This window comes from Homalodisca vitripennis, chromosome 4 (genome assembly GCF_021130785.1).
Source record: "Homalodisca vitripennis isolate AUS2020 chromosome 4, UT_GWSS_2.1, whole genome shotgun sequence".
In the NCBI taxonomy this organism is placed as follows: Eukaryota; Metazoa; Arthropoda; class Insecta; order Hemiptera; family Cicadellidae; genus Homalodisca; species Homalodisca vitripennis.
Genome location: NC_060210.1, coordinates 83609737 through 83636057, shown reverse-complemented (window position 1 = coordinate 83636057; position 26321 = coordinate 83609737). Strand labels below are relative to the sequence as shown.

General features: G+C 32.4%; 1 protein-coding gene across 1 annotated transcript; it reads right to left on the bottom strand.

The window, feature by feature from the left end:
- Positions 1–1289: 1289 nt before the first annotated feature.
- On the bottom strand, positions 1290–25234 carry LOC124359662 (NAD-dependent protein deacetylase sirtuin-1). Its single transcript, XM_046812596.1, has 14 exons — positions 25078–25234; positions 23027–23129; positions 20957–21057; positions 19721–19842; positions 18099–18221; positions 16953–17146; positions 16308–16414; positions 14607–14723; positions 8943–9098; positions 8384–8501; positions 6763–6843; positions 5934–6061; positions 5054–5302; positions 1290–3570 (listed from the first exon to the last, which is right to left on the bottom strand). The coding sequence occupies exons 1-14, from the start codon at positions 25223–25225 to the stop codon at positions 3410–3412; spliced, it is 1908 nt and encodes a 635-aa protein (XP_046668552.1). The 5' UTR covers positions 25226–25234; the 3' UTR covers positions 1290–3409.
- Positions 25235–26321: the final 1087 nt, after the last annotated feature.

The window sequence follows — 26321 nt, the reverse complement described above, 5'->3', positions numbered from 1 at the left end:
CCCACCTGTGATAATATGGTCTACATGCTTGGAGCAGAACTTCTCAATACTGGACTCTACAACCCCCTCCCAACACATCATCTCAAGCTATAAGAGTGGAAACCTTCAGACATGGGAATGAAGCTCTACAACTTGCTGCCCATTAGAGGAAAGGAACTTCTACACAAAATGGTTTCTAGATTGACCAATCTATACTCTGGAAGGGTTTATTCAAAAATCTTTAAAACCAGATTTTGTATTTTTTACACCTCAAAGATTGTAAAATAAGGATTTCCACTCTGATAAGATACCATTTATATTATAGTAAGCTTATTCATTAAAACTTGTTTACATTTTGAAAACTGCTTTTCAATAAGAGTATAATTGTTGGTAACATAATATTATAAATATGAATACAAAAGCAAGTTTTTAATTTGATACTGGCACAGACTGTTGACAAAAGCCTTTACATAAATTTGTCTCCAGTTCCTATAGCTTTCCTTTTCCATCTGTAGAGATACTTACATTCTCAGACAACCACCCCACATCCAATTTTTCCTTGCCATTTCTTCAGAAATGTTTATTCTCTAATGATAATTTTGTTTACTGTTCTGTGTTAATAAAATGAATTGATACTCTGCTACTAGTTTTATTATTGTGAATTTACAAATAAATTTTATTTTAATCTTATTTTTCATAATCTGACATTTCTGTATTTTAAAATTGTTTTTGTAAAAATCTGTTTTCTCAATTTATTGAACAATTCTGTACTCATAACTTTTCAGTTTGGTATACAATTTGATTCTGGACTATAGACATCCAATAGATTTCAATGCAATATAAACCCTCAAAGTACTATATGTGCTTATTTTAAATGTTACCTTTCAATTAAAAGGTAAACATAACATTTCAGTTTGTAGCACAAGGCATACTTTAATATTTTTTAATAAGAAATTATAATCTTGATATTGAAATTTCTGATTGCCATTTTTATTAGTACCAGTCACATTTTTTCTAAGAAAACAATTAAGATAACAACAAATTAGTAGTTGTTTAAATGACAGTGGCTTGGTATCTGAAAGATCTAATCATACTGCTATCTCTGAAGCTAGACAATGGTTAGCTTGGAACTAAAAGGGTTCATAAATTTAAAAAAATACTTATCATGGATGAAACTATTTATTGAAAGATTCAAAATGGTGAGTGGTGAAACGAGAAAAAGATCTCAATATTTTAATTTCTTTTTCATTCAATGTTTTCTTTCTGAGCTAATTTATTTGGAAAATCTCAGGTTAATAAGCACAACTAAAGAAACAATAAAACAACTTTATTTAGAAAAATATCATTTATCACAAAATTTCCAAGTGTACAATATTGTATTGATAGCAACAGACATGAAAGTGATCAACTAAACATATTGCATGGCTAGACAGAGCGGCACCATTTCAACTGAATATACTGTATTGCGGGTGTTGGTGTCTAAAGTGTGACAGGAGAATAGAAAAGCTAGTATTTACACTTCATTATACACTAGTTAAAATTAATTTCTAAGGATTAGAATAAGACTATAGTATACTATGTTGAATTGTAACACGTTCAGGAATAATACTTTTAATCTATGCAATTTTCTGTGTAAATCACGGTATCAAAATCTATATTTGCAAACATGGCAACATGTGTTTAGAAAAACGTGAAAACAAAAATTAAATCAGCACCAAGCTAACAAAAGCTACGGGAACACTTGTTTCTCTAAGCTTGTCTAAAAGACATTAATTAACATGAATCACAAGTTGAATCCAGAATGCAGAAACTAAAAATTCTTTGTTAAGCACTCAAGACAACTATAAAAAGTCATACACAAATTAAAAAAGTAATAAAATACAAATATATATATAATGACAAAACCCAACTTTTGTAAAAACCAACATCACAATATTCAGTCCACTTTAATAAAGAATTTGAATTGATTTCAAGTACAAGATTTTCCAACTCAAATCATTTTGAAAAAAGACCACGCACTAAACAAAGATTAGCACACAAATATAAAAATTTCTTATCACTAAGCAAAAATACTTATACAATCATATCTTTCTTTGGTGAACAACTAACAAACAAAAACAGTATTAATATAAAGTTGTATCTTTTTATCATAAAAACATTCAATAAATCAAGGTAATATTATATTATTTTAAAATATTCAGCTTGCTTAAACTATTAAAATCACCCAAAAAACTGTACTTTTATATAATCTTATATTTATAAGATTTATTATAATTTTTATTTTATAAGAAATGGATATTTAATACATGATTAATAATAAACCAAACTTATCAGCAGTACATTTTTATTTAATGTACAATAATTGATTTATAGTACAAAAACTAAAACAGGGATCTTAAACCAAACTCAATATTAACAAATAAGTTAACTTAGTTACCTAAGTACTCCCAATAACAATAACGCAAACATAAATCCAATAATATCAACTGAGGGTCATTAATTTGTCAAACTTTACATCAAAATATAAACTGTACATCCACATATATTCATAGACCTTCATATAAAAATTGATTATTAATCAAAATAAACTACTTAATCTGTCATCTAGAAATAATTTACATAATTTTAATTAAGATCATTAGATTCTATAATAATTTATATCTATAGATACAATTACAATAACAATTAATTTCTATATTACTAGAAAACAATACAAATAATGAATAACACTGTATCAGCAGTTGACAGGTCCAAAGAATGAATAATTCAATGTGTGACTGTAACCAGAAGAAATACTCGGCTTCGACATATTTTCGATGTAAATCATTAGAACAGCATAGGGAAACCAGATAAGCTAAAATACCTGTAGTTCAGAAATTATTTAGGATCACTAAAAATAAATAAGTTATAACAGATTCACAACCAAGATGCTACCAACAGCCTAAAGATTAAGTCTAGATACGGTAACTCAGCAACCATCACAGTGTTGGATTACGGTCACAAATCTGATGAAGCCAAGATAAGTTTTAATTAGTAAAATAACTGCTAAACAAAGGTATTCAGTTCAATTTTCCAGTTTTTATTTCGATGTGGAAAATTACAATTATTTTATATTATAGTATTGTTCTGCTTAAAAGAATTTAATTCATAACTAAATAACTTTATTTAAGAAATTATATTTCTTCAGCGAATATTAATAATATTGCCATATATAACTAAAGCTTGATTTAAACATATACACTCCATAGCATTTTAGTACACATGTATTTTTTTTAGATAAGGTCTTGCATATTTTACTTTTCTTCCAACAACATTTTCACTCAAATAAAGAAAATGTTGTCGAAAAACATGGCATTCTTCAGATTGTCAAAAGCCGATACAGCATAACAACTGATTATCATCCACCAACAAGTCACCCTTAATCACGACCCTACGGCTGATTGGTCCAAGTTTCCTGCGGAGTGTCAGAGTCTACATCACTCAAGTCGCCCACGCTTGAGCGATCATCATCGTCATCATCATCTGACTCATCTACCACCTCTGCTCCAGGGAATACATAACGATTTGGCTGCAGGTAGAAGTATGAATTATCTGAAAAACCATAGATAGAATATAATATATAGATAGATACCCATCTAGTATCAGTTTTATTAAAAAGTATGTTATATTCTACACATATTCATATTATAAATTCCAATTCTACTACCAAATATATTCCAAATACAAGAGAATAGATTTAATCCAAAATTACAAGATCTACAGAATTCTCCAGTAACCAGGATCTAATTTCAATTCTCGTAAAATATTATTTGAACTTAGGTTTGATATAAATAAAAACTGCATCATGAACCGTGTCTATTAAAATCTTTGTGGCGTAACTGTCTGAGCCTCATCAGCATTTTGTGCTATATCAAGGAATGTCCTTGGGTGTAATGGAAAGGGTCTTGTCTTGTAAAGTCATTTCTATTACCTGTACCAACACCACATATCAACCTACAGAAGTAACCACAATAGTAAGTACTCAACATATTAGATTCTCCCTCAGAATTACCATAGTCAGTTGTAATTGTCCTTAGATCTAAACGGCCGGTGTCATAATATTATCATCTAAACTTTTCCTGTTCACACAACGAAATTTTTGAAATGAAAGCCTCGCTGTAGAGAACATCTACAGTCAACAGATGTTAAAACTGAGACTGCCAAAAATAAGAATCTGTCTGTACAGGTGAGTTGAAAGAGGCGGAGCCATACATGTTACCATCAAGAAAAAAATTATTTACAAAAGAGTTGATTGTGCCAAATTTATATCACAGTCAAAATTAATAATTTTTTAAAAAGAAGACGATTCCACTGTGGATACCAGGAGTCACGAAATTCTGGGTAGTTGTGGTTGACTGTGGAGAACAATCGTTTAATATTTTATGAGTGAGTGAATACATGAGACACATAAAACATCAACCTATGAAAAAAATCTGTCATTGAAAAATATTTTCAAACCAACATAAGCAATGGAATTTGACAAATCAAAAGTACTTGTAAAATTTCCCTACTATTATCTAAGAATGAGTAGAATAATCAGAAATATTAAGAAAGAAAATAACTTGAATAAAAAATAAGCGTCAATTTGTCGAAAAAAGCAAGCATACAAAAAACAGTGATACAGAAGCCATATGACCATGGGTTGGTTAAGCTTCAGCGAATTACAATAAAGTTTTCCCCATTCAATTTACCTGTACAGACAAATGCTTATTATTGGCAGTTTCGGTTTAACTTCGGTTAACAAGATCGCCCTCCACAGTGAGGCCGAAATATTTCAAGAATTTAATGGAGTGAGCAATGTTTCAACACAGTTTGAACTGAAAAACTTAGATGATAGTCTATTGGTTTTCAGATGGTTATACAACTTACTTCCTTATCTGCAGTTCACATAGTTAACCTTTACAAATCCACAGACAATTTTATGTGCTCAGTACAATCTGTATGATCTCATAATATGGTTTTAAAGAAGGTTATAGTTGAAACTTGTTAACAAAGAGTCAATAAATACAAGCAAACTTATTTAATTATCACTGACCTGGCAGCCGCTGCGCTAGACTTATGGCCGTATCACTCTCAACTGACATGTGGCGTTCAGCACTGTGGCTGCTGTTGCTGCCATCACCAATACCACTGTCCCGTGTGGAATCAAGTGACAGGTGGCGACGTGTGACAAGGCAGCGCTCCCCCTCTTCACCTTCCCCCTCCACTGCCATGCCTTCCTCTAAAGTATCCACTGGCAGTCGCTTGACACGTCCCACCTTCTGAGGTCCTGGTCTGCAAGAACCTGTACAGGGAAAAATATAGGTTAGAGGGATAAATTTACATTTAAAATCGAGTTGATTACAAAAATCTATGAAAAATTAAATTGTTACAAATTGTATTAACTTTTTCTGGATAATCATACTGTTAAATTATTTCTTTCAACCATTGTATGTTGTCCGCCTATGATAGAACAACACTCAAGATGATGTAGGTAATGAACAATTTGTATGGTATAAGGGCTAAATTACTGACTGCGTGGAGTATTATAGCATTACTATTTTCAACTACACAGCAATTTTGTCTTGGGAAACCTAAAATTCAGTAAAATAAGACAGAAAATTCTTAGAAAATTGGATTTTCTTAAACACCAGGAAAATATTATTTCCCAACTCAAATTAAGTTATTTTATTTTGTATATGTGATTGTATTTATGTGACATATATGTTTGTTTAATAATGCAAATGACATTTTGTAACAAAAAATACCATATATTGAAAAACATTTTGTAAAAACACGAAAAACATCCAATGAGAAGTTTAGAGATTTATTATTAAAACTTTTCAACGGGAAATTCCAAGATTCATTGTTAAAATGTCTTTCAAATATGACAAACTAAATAGGCTATAATTCAAACTATGATTAGTGAAACTCACTACAGTTGTCATGGAGAGCCGCTTCATGTGTTTGGGTGTCCATATCATGATCCATGGTCTCATGTCTGTCAATAGACATCTCTGCTTCCTCCCCCTCCGTCTCGCCATAGTCAGTAGTAAACCCACACCTGACACATTCCATCTTTATTAATCACCAATATATACTTGTACATGTGTGATAGTTTAATTGAATGTATGTTTTTACATGCAAGTTTTTATACTTAAATAATCACCTTTATATGTATTTCCATTATAAATAAGGACAACTTTAGAAGACCAGCTATATCCATCCATCCATAATACATAAACATTTTTTTTACCACACCTTGAGTCACTCAAATTTTATGGAAGCATATAAAACTGGTTTAGCTCACAATACAGCTCTAATAATTACAATTTATGGTGGCTATCATATGGTCCTTTTATTGTTAACTTTAGGACAAGAAGATGAGAGAAAACCTCATTGCACTTGGTCCTACAATGTCCTTCGTGCGTCTAGGTGTAAGTTTTCAATCTCTTATAAATCTTTTCATTGACAATGATTTAGCCATTGTTATCACAATTCCTTCCTACTTGTACTGCTATCTTACAGAATTATTGGAACTATTTGAAACTTCCTGCAGCTACTATTTTACTGACATTATATTGTTATATTGTTTTCACAGTTAGGCCGTCGGTCCAGCAGGTCCAAGTCGGTAAGGCATATATAGAGAATTTAATAATCATGACATTGTATAATGTATAACAGTTTAAAACATTCTTCCCCAGCATAGCAGCAGTAATTCAGCCGAAAGATGGTTATTGACTTAATGTACAGTTGGATATTTACCTGGATGGACGAGGCAAAAGCTGTGGGGCCTCAGAGAGAGGAGAGTCTCGCCAACAAACCTCAGTCCAACCACCGCCCAACCTGTCAACACATTCTCAGTGTCACACAAACAGGAGATATTAGCAGTTCAGAAAATTCTACAATACCTTCATAATCATAACTATTGAACTTAGAACAAAACTTCTATAAAGTCAAACATGATTAAACTTTCCCGTCCTACTGATTTTTCAATGAGAGCAAATTGCAGAACAAATATTTGTGAAATTATATTTGCCATTGTTAATGGCTTTCTCAAGGTGAATGACAAATCACAACAAAACGTAAGTTATGCACCTGTGTCAATTGTTGCTATGTCCACAAAAGTTTATGACAACTGCTGCATAAAAAAAATAAAACTAGGGAAATAGTTTGCTTATTACCAAGTCTGCCGTTACGGAAGATGATGATGAGGCAAAAGGGCTAGTTATCGACTGATAAGCAAGTTCCACTTTACTTAGTTGGAAGCTGAGGGAAAGGTTGAACTTTTTACAACCCTTGTAAAGTTTAAGGTGTAGAGTTGGGCTGCCCAACCTACGGCCCGCGAGTCAGTTTTATGTGGCCCGCCTTGTTGCCAAAACAACCAAATTTGTTTACAAGCATTTAAAATATTAAATAAATACAAATTTTGAGAACCAAGCAGTCCAGCCGATTTCACGTAGAACGAGCCGTATTCATTTGGTGGAGTATGAGTGTTGAAAGAAGTAAAGTAGTTGCAGACAGATTTCACTGACTACAGTGGTGGCTGCCGGCTGGCGAATAGAGCGCACGTAAAGCACGGCACAGCGCGCGGTGCGGTGACGTAACCCCTACCCAACTCAGTTGTTTGGGGTTCCAAATCCCCTGGGATGTTGGCCCGCCTGGCCATAAAGGCTTTACAATGTGGCCCTTGGGTAAAAAAGGTTGCGCACCCCTGGTGTAGAGAATGCTTTGGACCAAATTTTGGACCTTATAGTCACATCAGCTGACCTTCGAAATGTATATGGAGGCTTTTAGAGGTTTGGACAGGACGTGGATTACAGATTGATTCATCATTTCTTAGATGAATCAACACACTACTTTGGGTGAACTAGCGTATGAAAGAGATATCTGGATTGTTGGAAGATAATGGTAAGAGGCTTATTAAAGTAATTTAGGTTATGGAAGGAGGCAATGAGAATGCTAAATCTCCCTCTTTAAATCTTAATAAGACTAGATAGAATGTTAATGCAATTTAATCCATTGCCCAGTCTGGTAAAAACGACTCAAAATGGGAACATTGCAAGAACAAATCTCTCAACAATACTCACTACTCTTGTCTACTACCTAGCCTCAACAAGATACTAAACAAGCGTTTTAACTTTCTAAAACCTTTATCCACAAAAAAAGTTTCTAAATACCTTCAGACAACCTAGGAATCTCCACTTAGCACTCACAGGTACCAAGTCATCAGACCATTTGGTTAACAGCCTTATAGAAATGGTGGGCACAATCATACTAGAAAGTTAACAATATTTAAAAATAAGTCATATCCAGCCTACAGAGACAAGCTATACATCCTTTGTAATTCATTGACCTTGATGATAGATTGTCACATTTGACTTACATCCGGCAGAGTTGGTCTATGATGATGTCACTGTCACCGTATAGCTCCACATCAAAGTTGAGATGTGGCAGACGCTCTCGGTTGATAAGAATCTGGGGGACATTGTTTGGTATAGAACCTGAAACATTTCAGGTTTATCAGCAAGGTTATTAGATAAGCTGAAATTTCAATTTCTTATCCTTTCAAGTTTTCTAGACACATTTATTACAACATACGGATTACATATATTCATTTTTTCACTAAAAATCTAATATTATGAAGTAATGGAATTATAAGACAATTTAGTTATTGAGTTATACCAGCAATAAACTAAAAATTCAATATCTCAGTAAAATTGGTTCAGTAATTTCTTAATTTTTGGAATTGTGACAGTTAAATTCTATAAACTGAAGAGGAATAAGTTTAGTAACATCATATATAATGCATTAAAATAATACAGCGGGTCTAATGTTTTTACTTCATTCAATAATTTAACTACTCCAAAACATTTTCAGGATTGTAAAATCCTCAATTTTTTTTAGTACTTCCAGAGATATTGGAGACGTTCTGAAGTACTCACTTGGAATTAGTGCAACTGGTCTCACTTTGAGGGAAGAGCCAATGACAATGAGCAAGTCGCACACATCCTTGTCTTTGGCCATTGCAGTGTGAAAACTCTCTGGTAAGCCCTCACCAAAGAAGACAATGTCGGGCTTCATTACTCCACGAGACATTTCTGCAAACAATCAATAAAGCATGAACTACTTTTATTCTAACATTTATAACTGGGTATGAGCAGGTATGTTTTGGGATCAGACCACGTAAAATTATCTCTGAGTTAGGTTAGTTTTTTTTTTTATTCAATAATAAGTAACGATTAATTTGACACCTTTCTTGAGTATGTTAAGAAACAAACTTTTTCAAAAATTGTAAGTAATTTTGCCTTTTTGGATCAACAATACACTCAAATTTAAGCTTTGTTTTAATTCAAGAGATTGTAGGGGTTCAGAATGAAAATGGAACTAAAATTTGTATTACATATGTATTTTACATTTAGCTTTTAGCATTGATCAAAAATCACAGTTGTAGTTTTCTTTTTTCCTCTAAAATAGTTTTTTCTTCAATGACAAAGTTTCTCAATGACAAACATTTTTACACACAGTTAAATACTGGGCTTGACTGGCTGGGTTCAAGAAAAAAACCACCACTACAGAAATTATTAATTATAAAAAAACTTACCAGCAACAACAAAGCAATACAAGGATTTAATCAAATAATAACTGATGACCACCTAAACACAACACATCATTCTCAGTTTGTTTAGTGTGATGATGAACCCATTAGAGCGTACGTATTTATAAAATCATTTATGTTGTTTCAGTTTCTGATCAAATTTAAAGTATTTAAGTTTTATGTTTAATATTTTTATGCATGTCTGATATAATGTGAATATTTTTCTGAATTACTCAAAATCAGGCTAAACATTTAATTAATTTAACATAAAAATCTTTCCCATATTTATCTTGTGCTTAAATGTAAAAAGAGAAATTCTATTAAAAACATTATTTTTTCAAAGAAATCTTATATTTTTTTATTTTATTAACCTCTACTGCGACACGAGTCATGTACCGACTTAGCCAACAGTCTGGGTAGTCATGAGGTGCGTCCACCTCAGTCTAAGTGTTAACCCTTATAACGTCAGTATATCTTTTCACTACTTCCAGCAAACGGCACAATATTAAAAAAAAAAAAAAAATTAAATGTGTAAAGTTCATTTTTATTTTTTCTTTCTATAATTATGGTAATTATAAAAAAGTAAAAATTTTAAAATTATAAAGTCACTGTACTCAGGATCGTCAATGTTACGAGACATGTTATTTATCGCTAATAATGAACACGGTACTTTGGGATCATACCGACCACACCCAGACATGAATCGTTATTTGACATTTTGCTTCTACCGATTACTAGATTAGCGTAGAGCAATATTTCGTCAATATAAAACAGGAATTGTCTTATCGCAAACCCCTCCCCATCCTCAGACAAAGGTCAAAGTCGAGCGGTCTAGTAGATAACGTGATTGCAGAGTCTCGCCGCCCGTTCAGCTGGTGCATCGCTTTGTTGTACTTCCGTGTTTTACCTCTACATTTCTCCAAACACAAAAATTCAATAAAAACAAACATGATCAAACTAAAACTAAACTCTTTATTGAAAAACACTCAAAACTTGTTTTTATTCTTGATCATACTCCGCCACCCAAAATGCGAGTGCCATGCCTTCTCGCTGATGTCAACGAAAGAAAAACATCCCTCGAGATAGTACCTAGCAGTAAAATATCAAATTCTAGAGGATATGATCAGAAATATAAATTGAATTGTAATGGAAAGGCAATTATGTACCGCGCAAATCATGTGATGCCGCGTGGCCTGTCGTAATCGGGATTCTCGAGAAAGATAAGATAACAGAGACAACAATACCGATCACAATGCCTGGAAATGCTTGTAAGTTTGTAATTTTGTAATTAAAGAGTTGTTTTTTTTCGTTCTATCATGTTTGTTTAGCTATAAATTTATATTTTTGTGTTCTTCATATTGGTGTTGTCGGTATAATCCCAAAGTACCTGAACACTAAATAGGTGACACTAAACACTAAAATGACACTAAAAACACTAAATGAATACTAAAACTAAGATATCAATACTTTTAACAAATAAATAAAAACCATATAAATAGAAAACACGACGAAGGAAACCGACTCAGCGATGGTTAGACACGCACTACCTGAAGTCAAACTGCAAACAAAAGCGCGCGCGCTGTACGGCGTCTGTGCCGTGTGGCGGGGAGAGCGTCTAGACACCGCGTCTATTGTTTCAAACAATGTAACGCGACAGCTATATTTTGACGCTTGACATATGTCAATAACTTACACACATGGTTGACGCATACCGTTAGTTACATTGATCGGATTTAAAAGGAACTTAAATTTGCTATAGACGCAGTTTTGTGTCGATGCGCCGTACCGCGTCTTTGCCGTTTGGAGATAGTTTGTCTATGCGCCGTACGGCGTCTGTGACGTTATAAGGGTTAACATAGCTGTGGTGGGAAGGATTGATTCAATATGAATGTTGACTTTAGTTCCAGTTCACCTCCCTCTTAGTGTAGCGTTTGGAATCTGACATTGTCACATACTTGACTGCTGGAATCTGGAGTTATGTTCGTCTTAAAAGATCTAAAAAATATAACCAGATTCCAGGAGTCATATCTGTGACAGTGTCAGATTCTAGATGATACACTAAGAAGATGTACTGGAGGTAAAGACAACAATCATATTGAATCAACCCTTCACACCATAGCTACGTTATGTGTAGAAAACTGAGTTGATCCACCGTGCTAAGAGACTGTATCAGAAGCATCGAAGTGCACTCAATTGTGCACCTGATGAGACAATGAGAATGCCAATTCACCTACCAATTTACGCTAAACTTTTATATTTTGTAATCCGACTGTCTCTGATGTTGAAACAATGTACATTTTTTGAGCTTCTTCGTTATCAACTTTTTTTACTTCTTCAGACGAATATGATCCAGGAGTCAAATCTGTGAGTGTCAGATTGCAGACGATGCACTATGAGGAAGGTGAACTGGAGCTAAAGTCAACATTCAAAGTGTTAAGTTCAAACATAGTTAATTTCACGTTATCTGCAAAGGAAATTTTAAACCTTAAAAAAATTCTTGTTTGATTCAAATTCATTTTTTGCTTTGCAATGAATAAAAAATATAAACATAATGGTAGCAATTCTTCCCTTCATTACATGAATAAATAAAATAGATGCTGCTTATAAATGAGTTCCATCTATATCGATCTGCTTTATATAGTTCTGTTATTGTATACATTATGTCTAGAAATAAAAAAATAAATTAAAATTACTTTCCTTTATAAACTTTTATATACATTTTTTTCTAATTTCAACATTTTTAAATTGAAAAATGTTAATAAAACTCAAGTTGACAAAAACACAAAAAATAACCACCAATGAAACAACAGTTATCAAGTAACCAATAACACTAAATATAATGAAATAAAGTACAATGGAGTTCCACTATAACAAACTTCAATGTAACAAATTCCCTGATATAACACATTTTATTAATCCCCTTAAACCGTTCATAACACTTAATGTTATTAACATAACACCCCTACATTGCTAGTTATTTTGGTTTGTAGCTTCAATATAATGAATGTTTACAATTTTAGGAGAGAACATAATACCTTTGTATTACAAAAATCCAATGTACAAAACTCTTACATAATGAATTACAAATTTCTCACGTTTCCCACCTCATAACACAGTTGGGTATAGATTGTGATGACTCTAGACAAGCCTAGACATGAAAACAATAGCACTTGCTTCCTGTCCCCTTTCTCCTGATAACTATCAGTCAGTCAGTCAGCGCAAGCTCTTTAAAAAATGCTTTAAATTCTGGTGCTGTTAAATCTGTAACTGTGCAGGATTGTGAGATGGATACACTAACACAAGGTAAACAATAAAAAATTACTGAATTTTTAGTGGTAATCAAAGTAGTGAACAACTACGTACTCACACAGTAAAAACTTATTGATTAAGCTGGGATACATAAAATAATTTTCAAAAGCTTTAAATTTAATAAGTATTTAGGCCTAGATGTTCTTTCTCACATTTGTTTCGGTTTGAGTAAACATTTAGAAAACATAACTACTTTTTATTGTTGTGCTGTTATTGTACGGTAAGTAGCGTACAGATTCTCTATGAGCAAAACATACTAAATACAATTATAGTATACATTTTCAATCTGAATTTAACTTTCACACACTTTAAAAATTAAATTATTTACAATGTGTATTGTTAAATAAATTAGATCATATTCCAAAACACTTGCGTTAACTTTCCTGTTTCGAATTCTGAACTTCTATTTATAGATGTAGGTTTTTACAGTTATAAATCATCTTTAAAACAGAGACTAGCAATAAAATATTACCTACATATATTTTACAAAATACTATAAAATATAACAAACCCAGTAATTAAGAATTTCCCGTTACAATGAATGGTTTTATGTACCCTTACACTGTTCCCCCACGAATGCTATCAGAGCAGACAAAATTAAAACAAATTTTGCCTAACCTTGAGACTATTTTATTGAGCAACACAATTTAAAATAACTTTGTCATGAATCTTTTATTCTATTATAAAACATCAGGCACATATTTTTATTCAAAATAATAAAGTTTTGATAAAAAAATAAATGAACATGTGATGTTATCATGTAAGCTCTGTAAATGAACCGTCTGATATCGCCAAAAATCCAATTCTGAAATCATATTCATAAAGTTTTCTGAAAAAATTGTTTTGTAATATCAAATTACTAAAATCTTACTGCAATAATAAAATAATGTTACTCTTAACCCTTCCAGCGCTGGATCAAAGTTTTATATTTTCACCTAGCGTGCAATTAGCTTTTAAAATTTAATGCTAGTTTGCTTAATGGTCTATTCAAAGTGATATAAATTATTACAGGCATTCAAACCTGGGTCTCTCACTTAATGAAAAAAAAAAAAAAAATATATATATATATATATATTTTTTTATATCAGGCACAACCAAGAAATCAGAGAGATGTTTCAATCAGGAGAAGCAAAGAGCAGGAGACTTCGGTGGGCAGGCCATGTGATGAGGAGGGAGGATGATAAATTGATTAAAGAGGTTTGGAAACACAATCCAGTTGGAAGAAGACCTCGAGGTAGACCCAAAAATCGCTGGAAGGACCAGGTGGAGAAGGACTTGCGGAAATTGACAGCGGGGGGATTGTGAAGACAGGGAGAGATGGAGGCAGCCGGTTGGCGAGGCCAAATACCACCTAGGGTATCCATGGCCATGGGAGTAAGAGTAAGTAAGTATATATATAAACACTATGTTAATAAACATTAATTTCGAAAATGCTTATTGACATAAAAATAGTCATTTAATTTATTACTTTCTACTTACACAAAATTTTTTTGATATGTTAAAAAATAATCCTGAATAACAAACAAAAAACAGCTATTAATTTGGAACAAAATTCCCTCATAATATGTTAAATAGGATTTTCTTTTAATTTAATTTAAAATAATTTAATATTTGCTTGGAGTTTTCTTCTTTTTAAATCTTGATTATTCTAACTGATCTATGATCTATGAAAGTGAGTAACAATTAGTTCAGAAATTCTTACCAGAGTTCGCTGGACAGACAGGACACTGTGGTATCTTCTGCTGGAATACGTCAGTGCGGATATCATCCGCTGTAACTTTGTGCCCACAGACTGTGCATGACGCTGTAGCAAACGATCCTGCAACAGGTTACATTCCATTTTATCCACCATCCTCCAACTGTTCATAAATTAGTAATAACAAATTATTTACGTATTCTACAATAAACTTTTTAAACTGACTACCATACCTCCTATTGGCATCACAAATGACTTTCCTTCTTTAAAATTATCTTACCAATTTTTCTTAATTATGTTTTCTCTTCAGTTAAAAGAGAAAAATTTCAATTTTTAATATAAGGTGTTTTATGGCCCTTTATTTTAGTTAATTTGAATTCTGAAGAGATTTCCCCTACTCCACATAATAATAATTTAAGCACATTTGCAAAGTAAGTGAAATGCAAACCTCTCCTACTTCTTGTTTTCTTGATGACAATCTACTTGGACAGGTTGTTTTTACAGTTTATTGACTATTTATGATTAATGTAAAAGGATCTTCTTCAAACACTAGAGAAGCAATGATCTAGAATGCAGTTATCTGTAATACATTAAAAACATTTTTTGTAATCCACATGTTGTTGGTATAAATAAAATTTCAAACTGAACTTACTCAAATATGACTTTTTATCAATTAGTTTACACGGTATACCATAGCACAAAAATAACAGTGACTGACTACAAAATGTTTTTCAGGTGTTACAGCTGAGAAGAGTGACCGCTGCTTGAAGTCGATTATCAAATTCTTTCTTAATGGCGAGACTGTGTTATCAGCCATAGCGATGTTTCCATGCACATGCCGCAATACTGTTACGTTTTTTAACAAAAAAATGTGTAATTTTGTAAACTTACCTAAATAATAAAGTTAGTGCTGCATATATTACTATGCTATTAGCTTCCTTTCCATTACGAAATGATTATATTCTAAGGCTAAAAATAGCGAATGCCGACTCTCGTAGGCATGTTCATGTATGCGTGATGCTGTTGTTCCGTTTTTAGATATCAATATCAACTGGAAGCAAGTTTTTAATGGTGGTCCGCCTTATCAGAAATAAGCTTGGTGCTGTCAACTTCGGATAATTGCGGCCCTAGTTTGTATCTAAAAACAAACAAATTTTTAAAGAGTTAGCTGCGCTATGATAGGTTTCTTTTATCCAATTTAAACAATTAATTCAACTCACAAGGGGAAAGTAACCATCTGAAAATTTCCAAATTCTTACAAGAAGAAACCCTTTTACTTTTATAACATTAAAAGTATCTCCCAAATTTTGTTTCCGTATTAATGGACACTACAAACATTTCGTGGAAATGAATAGTTGAAATATTATAAGAGATTAGTGAAAAAATTATCATTTGTAATCTGGTCCTGATTTAGGAGGAAGCACCCTAACAGCCATAGTAATCAGAGAACTACATGACCTACAATTCAACCTATGTGGACTGTAAACTGCTTTATGTTTGACATGATTGTATTGAATTTCTAACCAAGATTACACCATATCACAAATTACCACTCTCCGAGTAAATTAAAATTAATTAAATTGAATTACAGCACTATGCCAGTGTTGTGCAATTGATAAATAAATTAAAAGATGAAGAGAAATAGTTTAGTTTTTCAATTAAGACAAGCAGAGTGAGGAAAATGAGAATTGAAAACGCTTTACTCACCGTGACATTCTACCACATTTTCTATTCCAGCCACTTGCTCTAGCGTATCGATATTTTGTGTGTAGTTCCTCAGCAGCTTCTTTTGCCTCTCCAGCATTTTTATGAACCTACCAAATACAAAATAATACAATTTTATGAACAAAAAGAATGATAAAATAAATAAGATACACTACCCTTAATGATAAAGTAAAATAAAATATTAAGATATTGGCAAAAAATCATTTGTATATTTCGTCAAATCCTTAAAGTAAAAAGTTACCACCTCAAAACACAATACAATCACTTAATATATTGTATACCAATTATGTTCAAAAAAAGTATAAAAACAATCAGATGCCCAAGTCTCAAATGGTTTGCACAAAGGCAAAGTACCACTTATTCTTGGTCTCAACAAGAACCTGGCATAACTTATAATGCAGTCTAATCTAATCTACTAATATAAAAATCTCTTGAAAATGTTTCTGTAAATTGTTTTCTTGAATTCCCTAATATTTGCATTTCATTACTACACAAATCATATGCAACAGCTCTGTTCATAGCAAAAAACCTATAACTAAAAGAAATAGTACGATAAGAAATAACTGTATCTGAAAGTCGTTATGTTGTGTCAGATCAAAATGTTTATTTTTTCACATGGAAACTTACCGGTGACATGGTGAGGGTTTGAACTGGCCTGGGTAAATTTCACGAGCAAATTTGAAGAAAGGCCTTGGATCTTGTCTGAAATAATTGATGTCAAACATGGCCTGAGGATCTGGCAAATTGGGGAAATCCACAGCTAAACGGGAATAGATTCCATCACGACTGCGGAAGTCTGGGATACCACAAGATACTGACACCTAGAAAACAAAAACTGCAATATAAAAACTAAATAACTAAATTTAAAAATGGATGTGTTTAAACAAAACATTGAAAATATATTGCCTAAATGTATGCAAGTTTGAGATAAGTTGACTATTTTTGAAAAGACAACACAGGTACCATCTGCATTGACCTTTGCAATAGCTCTGACTTTACTTACAACTACTATCAGTATTATATCACATTTATTAAAATATAGCATAAAATATTAACTATGTAAGCATCGAATGGTCTACAGCATGATTCTTTGCAATAGCTCTGACTTTACTTACAACTACTATCAGTATTATATCACATTTATTAAAATATAGCATAAAATATTAACTATGTAAGCATTGAATGGTCTACAGCATGATTCTTAATACTTAAAACATTTAAAGTTGGAAATAGGCCATTTCAATACGAATGTCAAGTGTTACCCCAAATATTGTAATTCTCTAAGTATTTACAAAATGAAGCTTTCCTTAACATCTGAGTTATACAAAGAGTACATGTATGAATATAAAACAAATATTTTCAGATTGGATAATTTTAACTAAAATATGTTGTTATACAAGCAGTATACAGTTTGAAATTTGTTATTGATGATTATTGATCTGGAAGGATTGTGGATATTTGCTATTGTTTGTGTTACAAGAAAAGAACACTAAGGTTCGAGGATTGAAATCTATCATCTTTTTCAGACTTGCCTAGAGTCAATCAAAGCATAAATCAATGTTCGTAATAAAACTCGCTAAAATCAGGAAAATTAACAACATTTGTATACCTCATTGCAAAGAGGTTAGATTGCAATCCTCGAAACATAACGTTCTATCCAAACATGGAATACAGCAGTGCAAATGCACCACAAAACAATAATTTTTTTGTTACCTTGCATTTCACTCTATAAACAAAAGCTATTGAACCAATAGCATTAAACAACAAACTCACCCCAGCCCCAGTGAGAACTATGATCCTGCTGCAGGTGTTGAGTAACTGGATAACATCATTGAGGGAGTTTATGTGTCGCAGCCGCATTCGTCGTGGCGGCTCACTCAGCATACTTACGATGATCTAAAATAAATTTCTCATCAATGATACTCCAATATTTGGTTACAGTGATCAAGATTAAGGCAGCATCATTAGCATCATTATTAACCCTTTGAACGCCGATATAAATTTAGTATTTTTTTAGATTACGCTCATTCAAGGTGAAAAAATAAAAATGAAAATTCCTTACAGCTAATTTTTTTATTCATTCCTAATGACTATAGTCACACAAAAAAAATAAAGTTTACAATAATGTAATACTTGCAATAAAACAATCAAATTTTTTTTTTAAATAATGGAATATTTTGAATCAAAATCAAATTCAGGTTACAGAGTAATCAAATGCATGTGATGAAAAATATGAAAACTACGTACAAGGATAAGAAAACAAATAAAGTATAATATGCTGATCTTGATTAGTTTTATAAGTTCTGATAATAATAGATTTAGGCAGTTGTACGGTAAACTTCAAAACAAATATCTGGATGAAGCCATGGGGTCTCGAGACATGACTTGCAGCCATAATTACACAACAGAAAAGAAACAATAAAAACTTTATTATAACACCTAAAACATGGTAACAATAACTTTTTACAACTGTTTGTATAAGGAATGACAACGCAAGAACACTTCCCAAAGGCATAATGCGTGCTGCACTGACAGTCGGTAATGGCAGATAGTATCGTCATCGTCGTTCAGACGGGAGTGGAAGAACAGTTGCCAGCATCAAAACAATTTATTGTTTACCTACTGCGGCCAGCTGACAGCTGCAACTGGATTATTTGGTCAAGCCAGTACATTACTTAGTATTGTGGCTTATGTATTGAACTTATAAACTTCAAAAACAGTAATAAAATATATTTTTATCGATCGGTGGATTATTTCGTCTTTGGCGTTATAAGACCAAAAAACATAGCGGATTATTCTGTCTACGGCGTGCTAAGGGTTAAGAGTTTTTCTAAATTCAAGTGACACAAGACTTCAAGGGGTTTTCCCTGAGTGACAGAATTTAAGAGGCATTTTAGTTACAAAGGGGTAAGGAAAACTGGTCATTTGTCAATTGACAATATTTATTTAACCCTTGACTACATAAATATACAGTACTAGAACTACTGAGCATTTTCATGATGTCGATAGTGCACCTTATCAATAGACTATTAATAATAACTTAACCCATAACAAACAAGACAAACCAGTGAAAGCAATTCAATAAAACATGAAACATTATAATTTGTTTGTTCGGACTAATTTTACTTTAATGTTGAACCTTCAAACTGTAAAAAGACTAGACTACTAAATAAACTTTGGAAAATATCAATGTGTCAATTAAGCAGTAAATCAACAATGAGACATGTTCAAAATATTTCAGAGGACATCACATTAACTTAAATTTATATAATTTTGTAAATAATATAAAACTATATTGTCAGCAGCAAAAGTGCTAACAGCCCAACTATCTTTGTTAATGGAGTTTCAGCATTCAGTCAGATTTAAAATACAGATATGAACAATATGCAACATACTTTCCACAAGGTAAGATCGTCTACTTGTGTCGGAACATGAGATGTGTCACCCATCATCTGACTGAGCAGCGTGCGAGGATTCACACCGTTCAACATTTGCTTCTGCACCCAACTCATCGGTCCTAAATAGCAAATCATCATTAAAATTATAATTCTGGGTGTGAAAAATATCCTTCAATTCTTTTCTAAGCCGTGTGCAAAAATTCACATCCAAGAATCATACATAAGAAAATCCAGAAAGTTTTATAAACTGTAATATTTTAAGGCAGATAAATGAAAAGAACAAAGTTCGGTAACATAATAAACCGAACCGTAAAAAAAAGTAAAGCTTTCTAATTCTCATATTCCATTATATTACAAATTTTATAATCAATACTAAATTGATTCAATATACAACAATTCTTGGTTACACAATTTTGTTTAATAATTCTATAGGCCTAACTCTTATCAATTCTCATTTGATTACATGACTGAGATTTAGTTACTTTTCTTTAGGTATATTCCTTACACAATGTAATAACCAAGACTGACTTAAACAAAAAATCGAAGCTATTAAGTTTTGCTCAAAGATTGCACAAAAGAGAAAGGAAAGTTGGGAACTATTAATAGATCTATGTAATGTACTGTTTTGCATTTAAAATTGTAAGGGAATGCCCTTTGAGGGAGTGTTCCTCACCTCAAAATGGTTTTGATATCATAAGTGTGGATTCAATGTTTTATTTTAATTAATCTAGAGCGGATTTATTGGCATGAGCGTTTCATAAACCCTACGTCTAAAAGAATTCACCACTAAATTTAACATATGGCATTAGTCTGACTATTTTACACGCAAAAACTAATTGACTTGCACACCGTAAAAAGTTCCATCTTATATTTAAAAATATACAACAAAATCTAGTTTAATACCTATCTGCTGAAAAATATTGTCATTTCTTCTGGGCATACACATTTTGAATAGTTTAAAATATTTTTTATATTTCACAGTAATTACAACCTGTTTGTTTTTTAAACCTGTTTTTTCTAATTTAATTTAAATGTTTCATAATTACCAGCAAACCAACATTTAATATTAAAACAATAAATTTGTATCAAAAATATTAATTTTTATAGAAATGAATTCCAATATATGTAAACTCAAATGCTTTAAGTTTTGAAGTGCATTATTGCCAGATATCAAAATTAACTATTTGTATGATAAAATACAATTGTTTGAACATAAATATAAGTGAATTGTACCTGCAATGGGTTTCCAATCCTGGCCACTGATGTCAGAAAGGCCACTAAGATCAGATAGGTTGCTGACGGTAGAGGAGACATCATCATCATCATCCTCCAAACTGCAAATATATCATTGATTACCACTATCTTTTTCAGCTCATGACTGGATATGGTAAGATATAGTAAGACAATACTTGACCAGGGATATGTATTCAAATAAAAATACCAATCAAATATAACTTTATAAAACTATGAATGAAGTCACATTTCAATTGTAGACAACCTTGCACAATAATAATAGTATCAGTTTACAAATAAACCCTGTACACAGCAGCCAATTGTCATAAGCAAGTGGCAAAACAAACATAAAAGCTTGATTTGTGACTGCCACGAACAGATGTTATGATGAGTCACACAGGTACTACCTATCTGTTATTCCCAGATAATCTCCTGAATCCCCTGATCAATTTATTCTACTGATAACTATACCTGTCTACTTATTCTCATATAAGACAATTCTCTCCAAGAAATAACTCCCTGGTCTATTAACACCTGGCAACATTTCCACCCCTTCTTCCCAGGGAATCTCTCTGGAATACCCAGATAATCTCCTTAGTAAATAAAATTTCTTCTCCTAATGACGATTACTCTTCAGTCAAGTACTCTTGAGGTTATCAAAATACCCAGTTGTCTAACCTTACTGACTCTGTATACAAAGTCCAATCCACTTCCTGGTTTGTTAAAACTTATAACATAGCACAATTTTTGCTTAGGCTGTGTAACCACCAGAAAACGTCTAAAAGGTGGGCGTTTTATTTTATTTTTATCTAAAAATAATTCAGTATTACTGTCTAGTGCAGTTTTTTCATCCAAGCTTGATAGCAGGCAAAACCAATTTCATGGCCAATTCTGAATACAGAATCGTTAAAATACAAATGGGGCATAGCATCCAGCGAGCTAATGGTGATGTATGTAGTAGTATACATATTTGTTTTATAAAACATTTAAAAGATTTCTGGTGTAATTTGGTTGTTTCCCAACTACGTAACTCCAATCATTATTGAAATTTGTTTAGAAAACCAGCCAAACCTAGATGCAATAAGTTTAACTTTAAGTCAAACATGTATTTTGGTCAACTATCTTTGAATTTTACCAAACAGTCAAGTTACCTGCCAAAACTTTTACCAACTCCAAATAAAAATCCATTCAATTTAAACTATTAAAAACAACTTTTAACTAATTAAAAAAAAAATCATAAATGGCAGAAACTGTATGGTTATTGCTTTGCAAAATCTATCTCCCCTTCAGTTGAAATTATAATGCTTAATATACTTTACTGATCAACTATACCTATAGTTGAATTAAAAGTAAAACAAGCCTGGTATTGGGAAGGCTATATTGTTACTGAGTAAAGTGGTCAGTTGTGTTCTCTATCTTTGTTGTGCATCTCTGATGCTGGAGTATACATTGTGAACAATATGTTTAGTGACTATTTGTGAACTGTTTATACACTTTTTTAGTGACTGTATGTGATTTTTTTATATACTTTTTTAAGACTACACCAACGTTTATTTTTGCAATTTAAAGTTAAACTATTCAAGCTATCATACAAAGTTAAATACTAAATATTTGTTTTCTTTTCATAAGTTCATCCATAAGGACACATAATAAAATAAAATAACCACGAAGTTTCATCATTGTATTATAAGTTGTGCTGAATAATATTTTTTAATGAAAAACACTAACGGGCAGACAGAACACTAAAAAAGATAGGACAAAAGTACTGATGCTATCTTTCTTAGAATTAAGCATAGTAATCAAATCAAATCAAATCTCTCTCCCAGATGGATTCAAAGTGACACTAGCCTAGTGATGAGGAAGCAATTCTGTGACAGGATGGTGAAATAAGGTTAGTGTAATGAAATAGTGTAATGTGTTTGGTGGCAGTGACAGTCTCAGACTGTACAGTGCGGCAACATTTGACTGCAACCTCGGCTACTCCCCTCCTGCTCAATCCTAGCCACCCTCAGCTTCATATTTGTTGTTTTTAATCAACTATAGCTTACTAGAAACACAATACAAACATACCCGCCATCTTGTGACTGGTGATGGTTACTTAGCGTCGGATCAAAAGATGTACTGTTGTCATCTGGTGACTTCCTCTTCAATTCAGAGCTAAGACCAATATCACCTGAAATTGAAAGATTTGTATAAGTCTACAAATTTTTACAATAAACATAGGTACAGTTGCTTCTACTTATGGTAACCAAAGTAGTCCACTCAGTAATAGATAACAAAAAGTACTATCTCCAGTTAGGTCTTTTTTGTTGTTGTCCAAACTGAGATAATTAAAATATAAGATCTCTTGTACAAAAAACAAGGAACAATTATCAATAACCTTTTTTTTTTAATAGAAATATGTAATTATATTGAATGGTTTGTAAATGTACAGTACATTACTAATGGCCATAGGTGTCGTGCCATAGGGGGGGGGGAGCTGGCCCCCTCCACCAACATTGTAAAAAATATAATAAAGCTTTGTGTTTTGTAGCTGAGAAAATCAAATAAAATAAGCCTCTGGTACTAAGACTAAATACTTAGTGTAAATAAATTAAATACATAAACTTAGTCTACACATAATACAAGTCATTTAAAGCGTGAAAATGAAGTAACTCGCCCGCTTTTTCATTTTTTGACTTGGCAAAGGTTGGTCAACCTGTACGCTCCACTGCCAATGTGAACATGACTTTTTAACGTGATGAAGTTCGTCTGATTTGATGAAATTGAAGTTGTTCATTTTAACTGCTATTGTGTGTTAGCATGTCGAAACAAGCCTCTGTACTATCATTCTTTTTAAAGAGTGATAGTGTTGGTGACAGTGTTGGCGTGTATCGTTAAGTATCGATGATTATACTAATCGATATAAAAACTGGGTCCACTTATTGTACTCTACCCTTAATTTCAATCTTGGTATTCAACCTGAACTAAGTTGTGAATGTTCAAAGTTTAATAAATATCTTGTGTTTAAATAATTAATTTTATAGTTCCAACATGATTAATAAAATGTGTTTATTCTTCAAAATAACTAATCAGGAAAATAAACTTAAAGATGCCTAAAGAAGTTGTGCAATAGCCAATAGGACCAATACCTGTGGCCAAAATGACTAAACAGAAAAGTGCTAAAAACCTAGGACACTAAATTATCTTGAAACAACCTAATAGACCTTGTTCAAATTCTCTCATTAATGTTGACAACCCAGTCCTCCCCCACCCATAAATATGATTCCTCTTGATTCCCAAGTTTCACAATGGTAATAATTAAGATACAGGTTTTGGCTAAAAATTCAAACACTTTAATGATTGTTGTGGTTTGCAAATCACCAAAACATTATTTCTGGATTGTAAAAGTAGGCCTGTACTAGGCATATATAAAGAAATTGTTAAAAGTGTTTTAGATAGCCTATCGAGGCTAAAATAAACATCACCCAAATGTACTTTTTAAGTTTTTTCCTCTTGAGAAAACAACAAAAGCAACTTAAGTAACATTTACCCAAAAATTTATCAAAGTTTTAACAAAACAAGAAACCAAAAAAAGTTTGAACCCAAAAATTAAGTAAACAGGATATGTAAATAAATAAGCCTAGTCCAGTCCCATTACAAATGTTTTCCAAATCATTTTATACTGACATTATGTGGACCTGCTAAAAAATATTACATTCCAGAAATAAAATAAAATAATTATACTTGTAAATTCAAATGATACCCAAAGTAGGCTTATCTTGACAACTTAACCTATACCCAAGTCTAAGTTTGTGCCCATTATTCCAGACAAATCATAAACATTACAAAAATTAAAAAAAATAAAGTCCAAGAGAATTAACAAAATTGTTCATATATTGTATAACTAAATCTTATAACAGTTTTGTACTACTAACATAATCCAAAACATAAGAAAATCTTAATAGACCAACTAAATGTCATGCCAACAGTTGGTACTTCTGTTCCGACTTGTGAAATCATGCCCCGCCCCCTTGAGACCATTAAATGGAAGTGGACAAGAAACTAAAAATTGGAAGCCTTGCGCCATCTTTGACCAGAAATTTGCTAACAAGTTTTCACAATTATCTCTACATACTTACGATTTCGAGATGTTTCTGGTACTGAAAAACTTGCACTGAATGATACTTTTTCTGTTTCACTAGTTCTATTGCACAAAACGCTAGAATTATCCAGTTTAAGACGTTTTGGTGGACAAGAATAACTTTGCTCCTCTAAGTCCGACGCCATGTTCTCCACCACAGTGAATGACGTTCACGGAAATGACTAGAGCGTACCTGCAAAGAAAAAAAACCTAACGCATTGCTCAAATCTTATATGTATAATAAATACACATTATAACGTTAAACTTAATGCACGTTGATATAACTATTTAAATTGTCTATTATGGCTTTAGATATAGATGATTATGAATAGAATATACAGTTTCACACACTGTTTTCTTACTGTACCTCAAATTTTACGTGTCATATATATTAAGAATAAAAAACGAAATACTTTATTTAAACATCAATAATATTTAATTTTACACTAAAGCGGTAATACAAAACAACTTCCATTCCTTAAAATAGTCTTAGAGGATAGGAAGATCTTATTAAGTACGAGTAGTTCAACAAGTAGTCCAGTCAATGAAGGTAAAACAGTGAAAACTATATAAATATACCATACAGGGCCGATTTTCACAAACATTTGGATTTAGATTCTACTTGTCCTCTATTTCAAAATCTACCATGTGCTGGAAGCTGCTATTCCCCTGGGGGTGGATGCCACCGTTCTCGGATTTATTTCCAATGAAGAATTTCTCGCCCCCAAGAAGGGGTGTCATCCAACTCCAGGGAAAAAGCAACTCCCTGCACACGGTAGACTTTGAAATAGAGGGCAAGTAGAAGAACCTTAATCCAAGTCATTATGAAAATATGAGCTGTGTGGGATAAATACACGAGAAAACAGTCATTGACTGGACCAAAGTCCCAACTTGAACCAACGTCTCTAAAAAAGCATTTATTTTAGAAGTTAAATATTGCCAGCATAGAAGGAAAAATATGTAGTTCTAAAGGGAAAAGAACTTTCTACCAATTATAATATTATTCGAGTATTTTAACTGCACGCCTTCGACAAGCTCTACTATATTTACCTCCTTCTATCCATGAATTAGCTGTTGCATTGTTTTGCACTCATTTGTTGTTACTTTTGCAGATATTTAACATAATATCCAAGTACGTTCCACCCCACATGATTACGCTCTTTATTGAACCCCTGTTACAAAGATAATTTTCGAATAGTTAGTCTTCACCACCTACCCTACTTCATAGAGCACCCCTGTTAG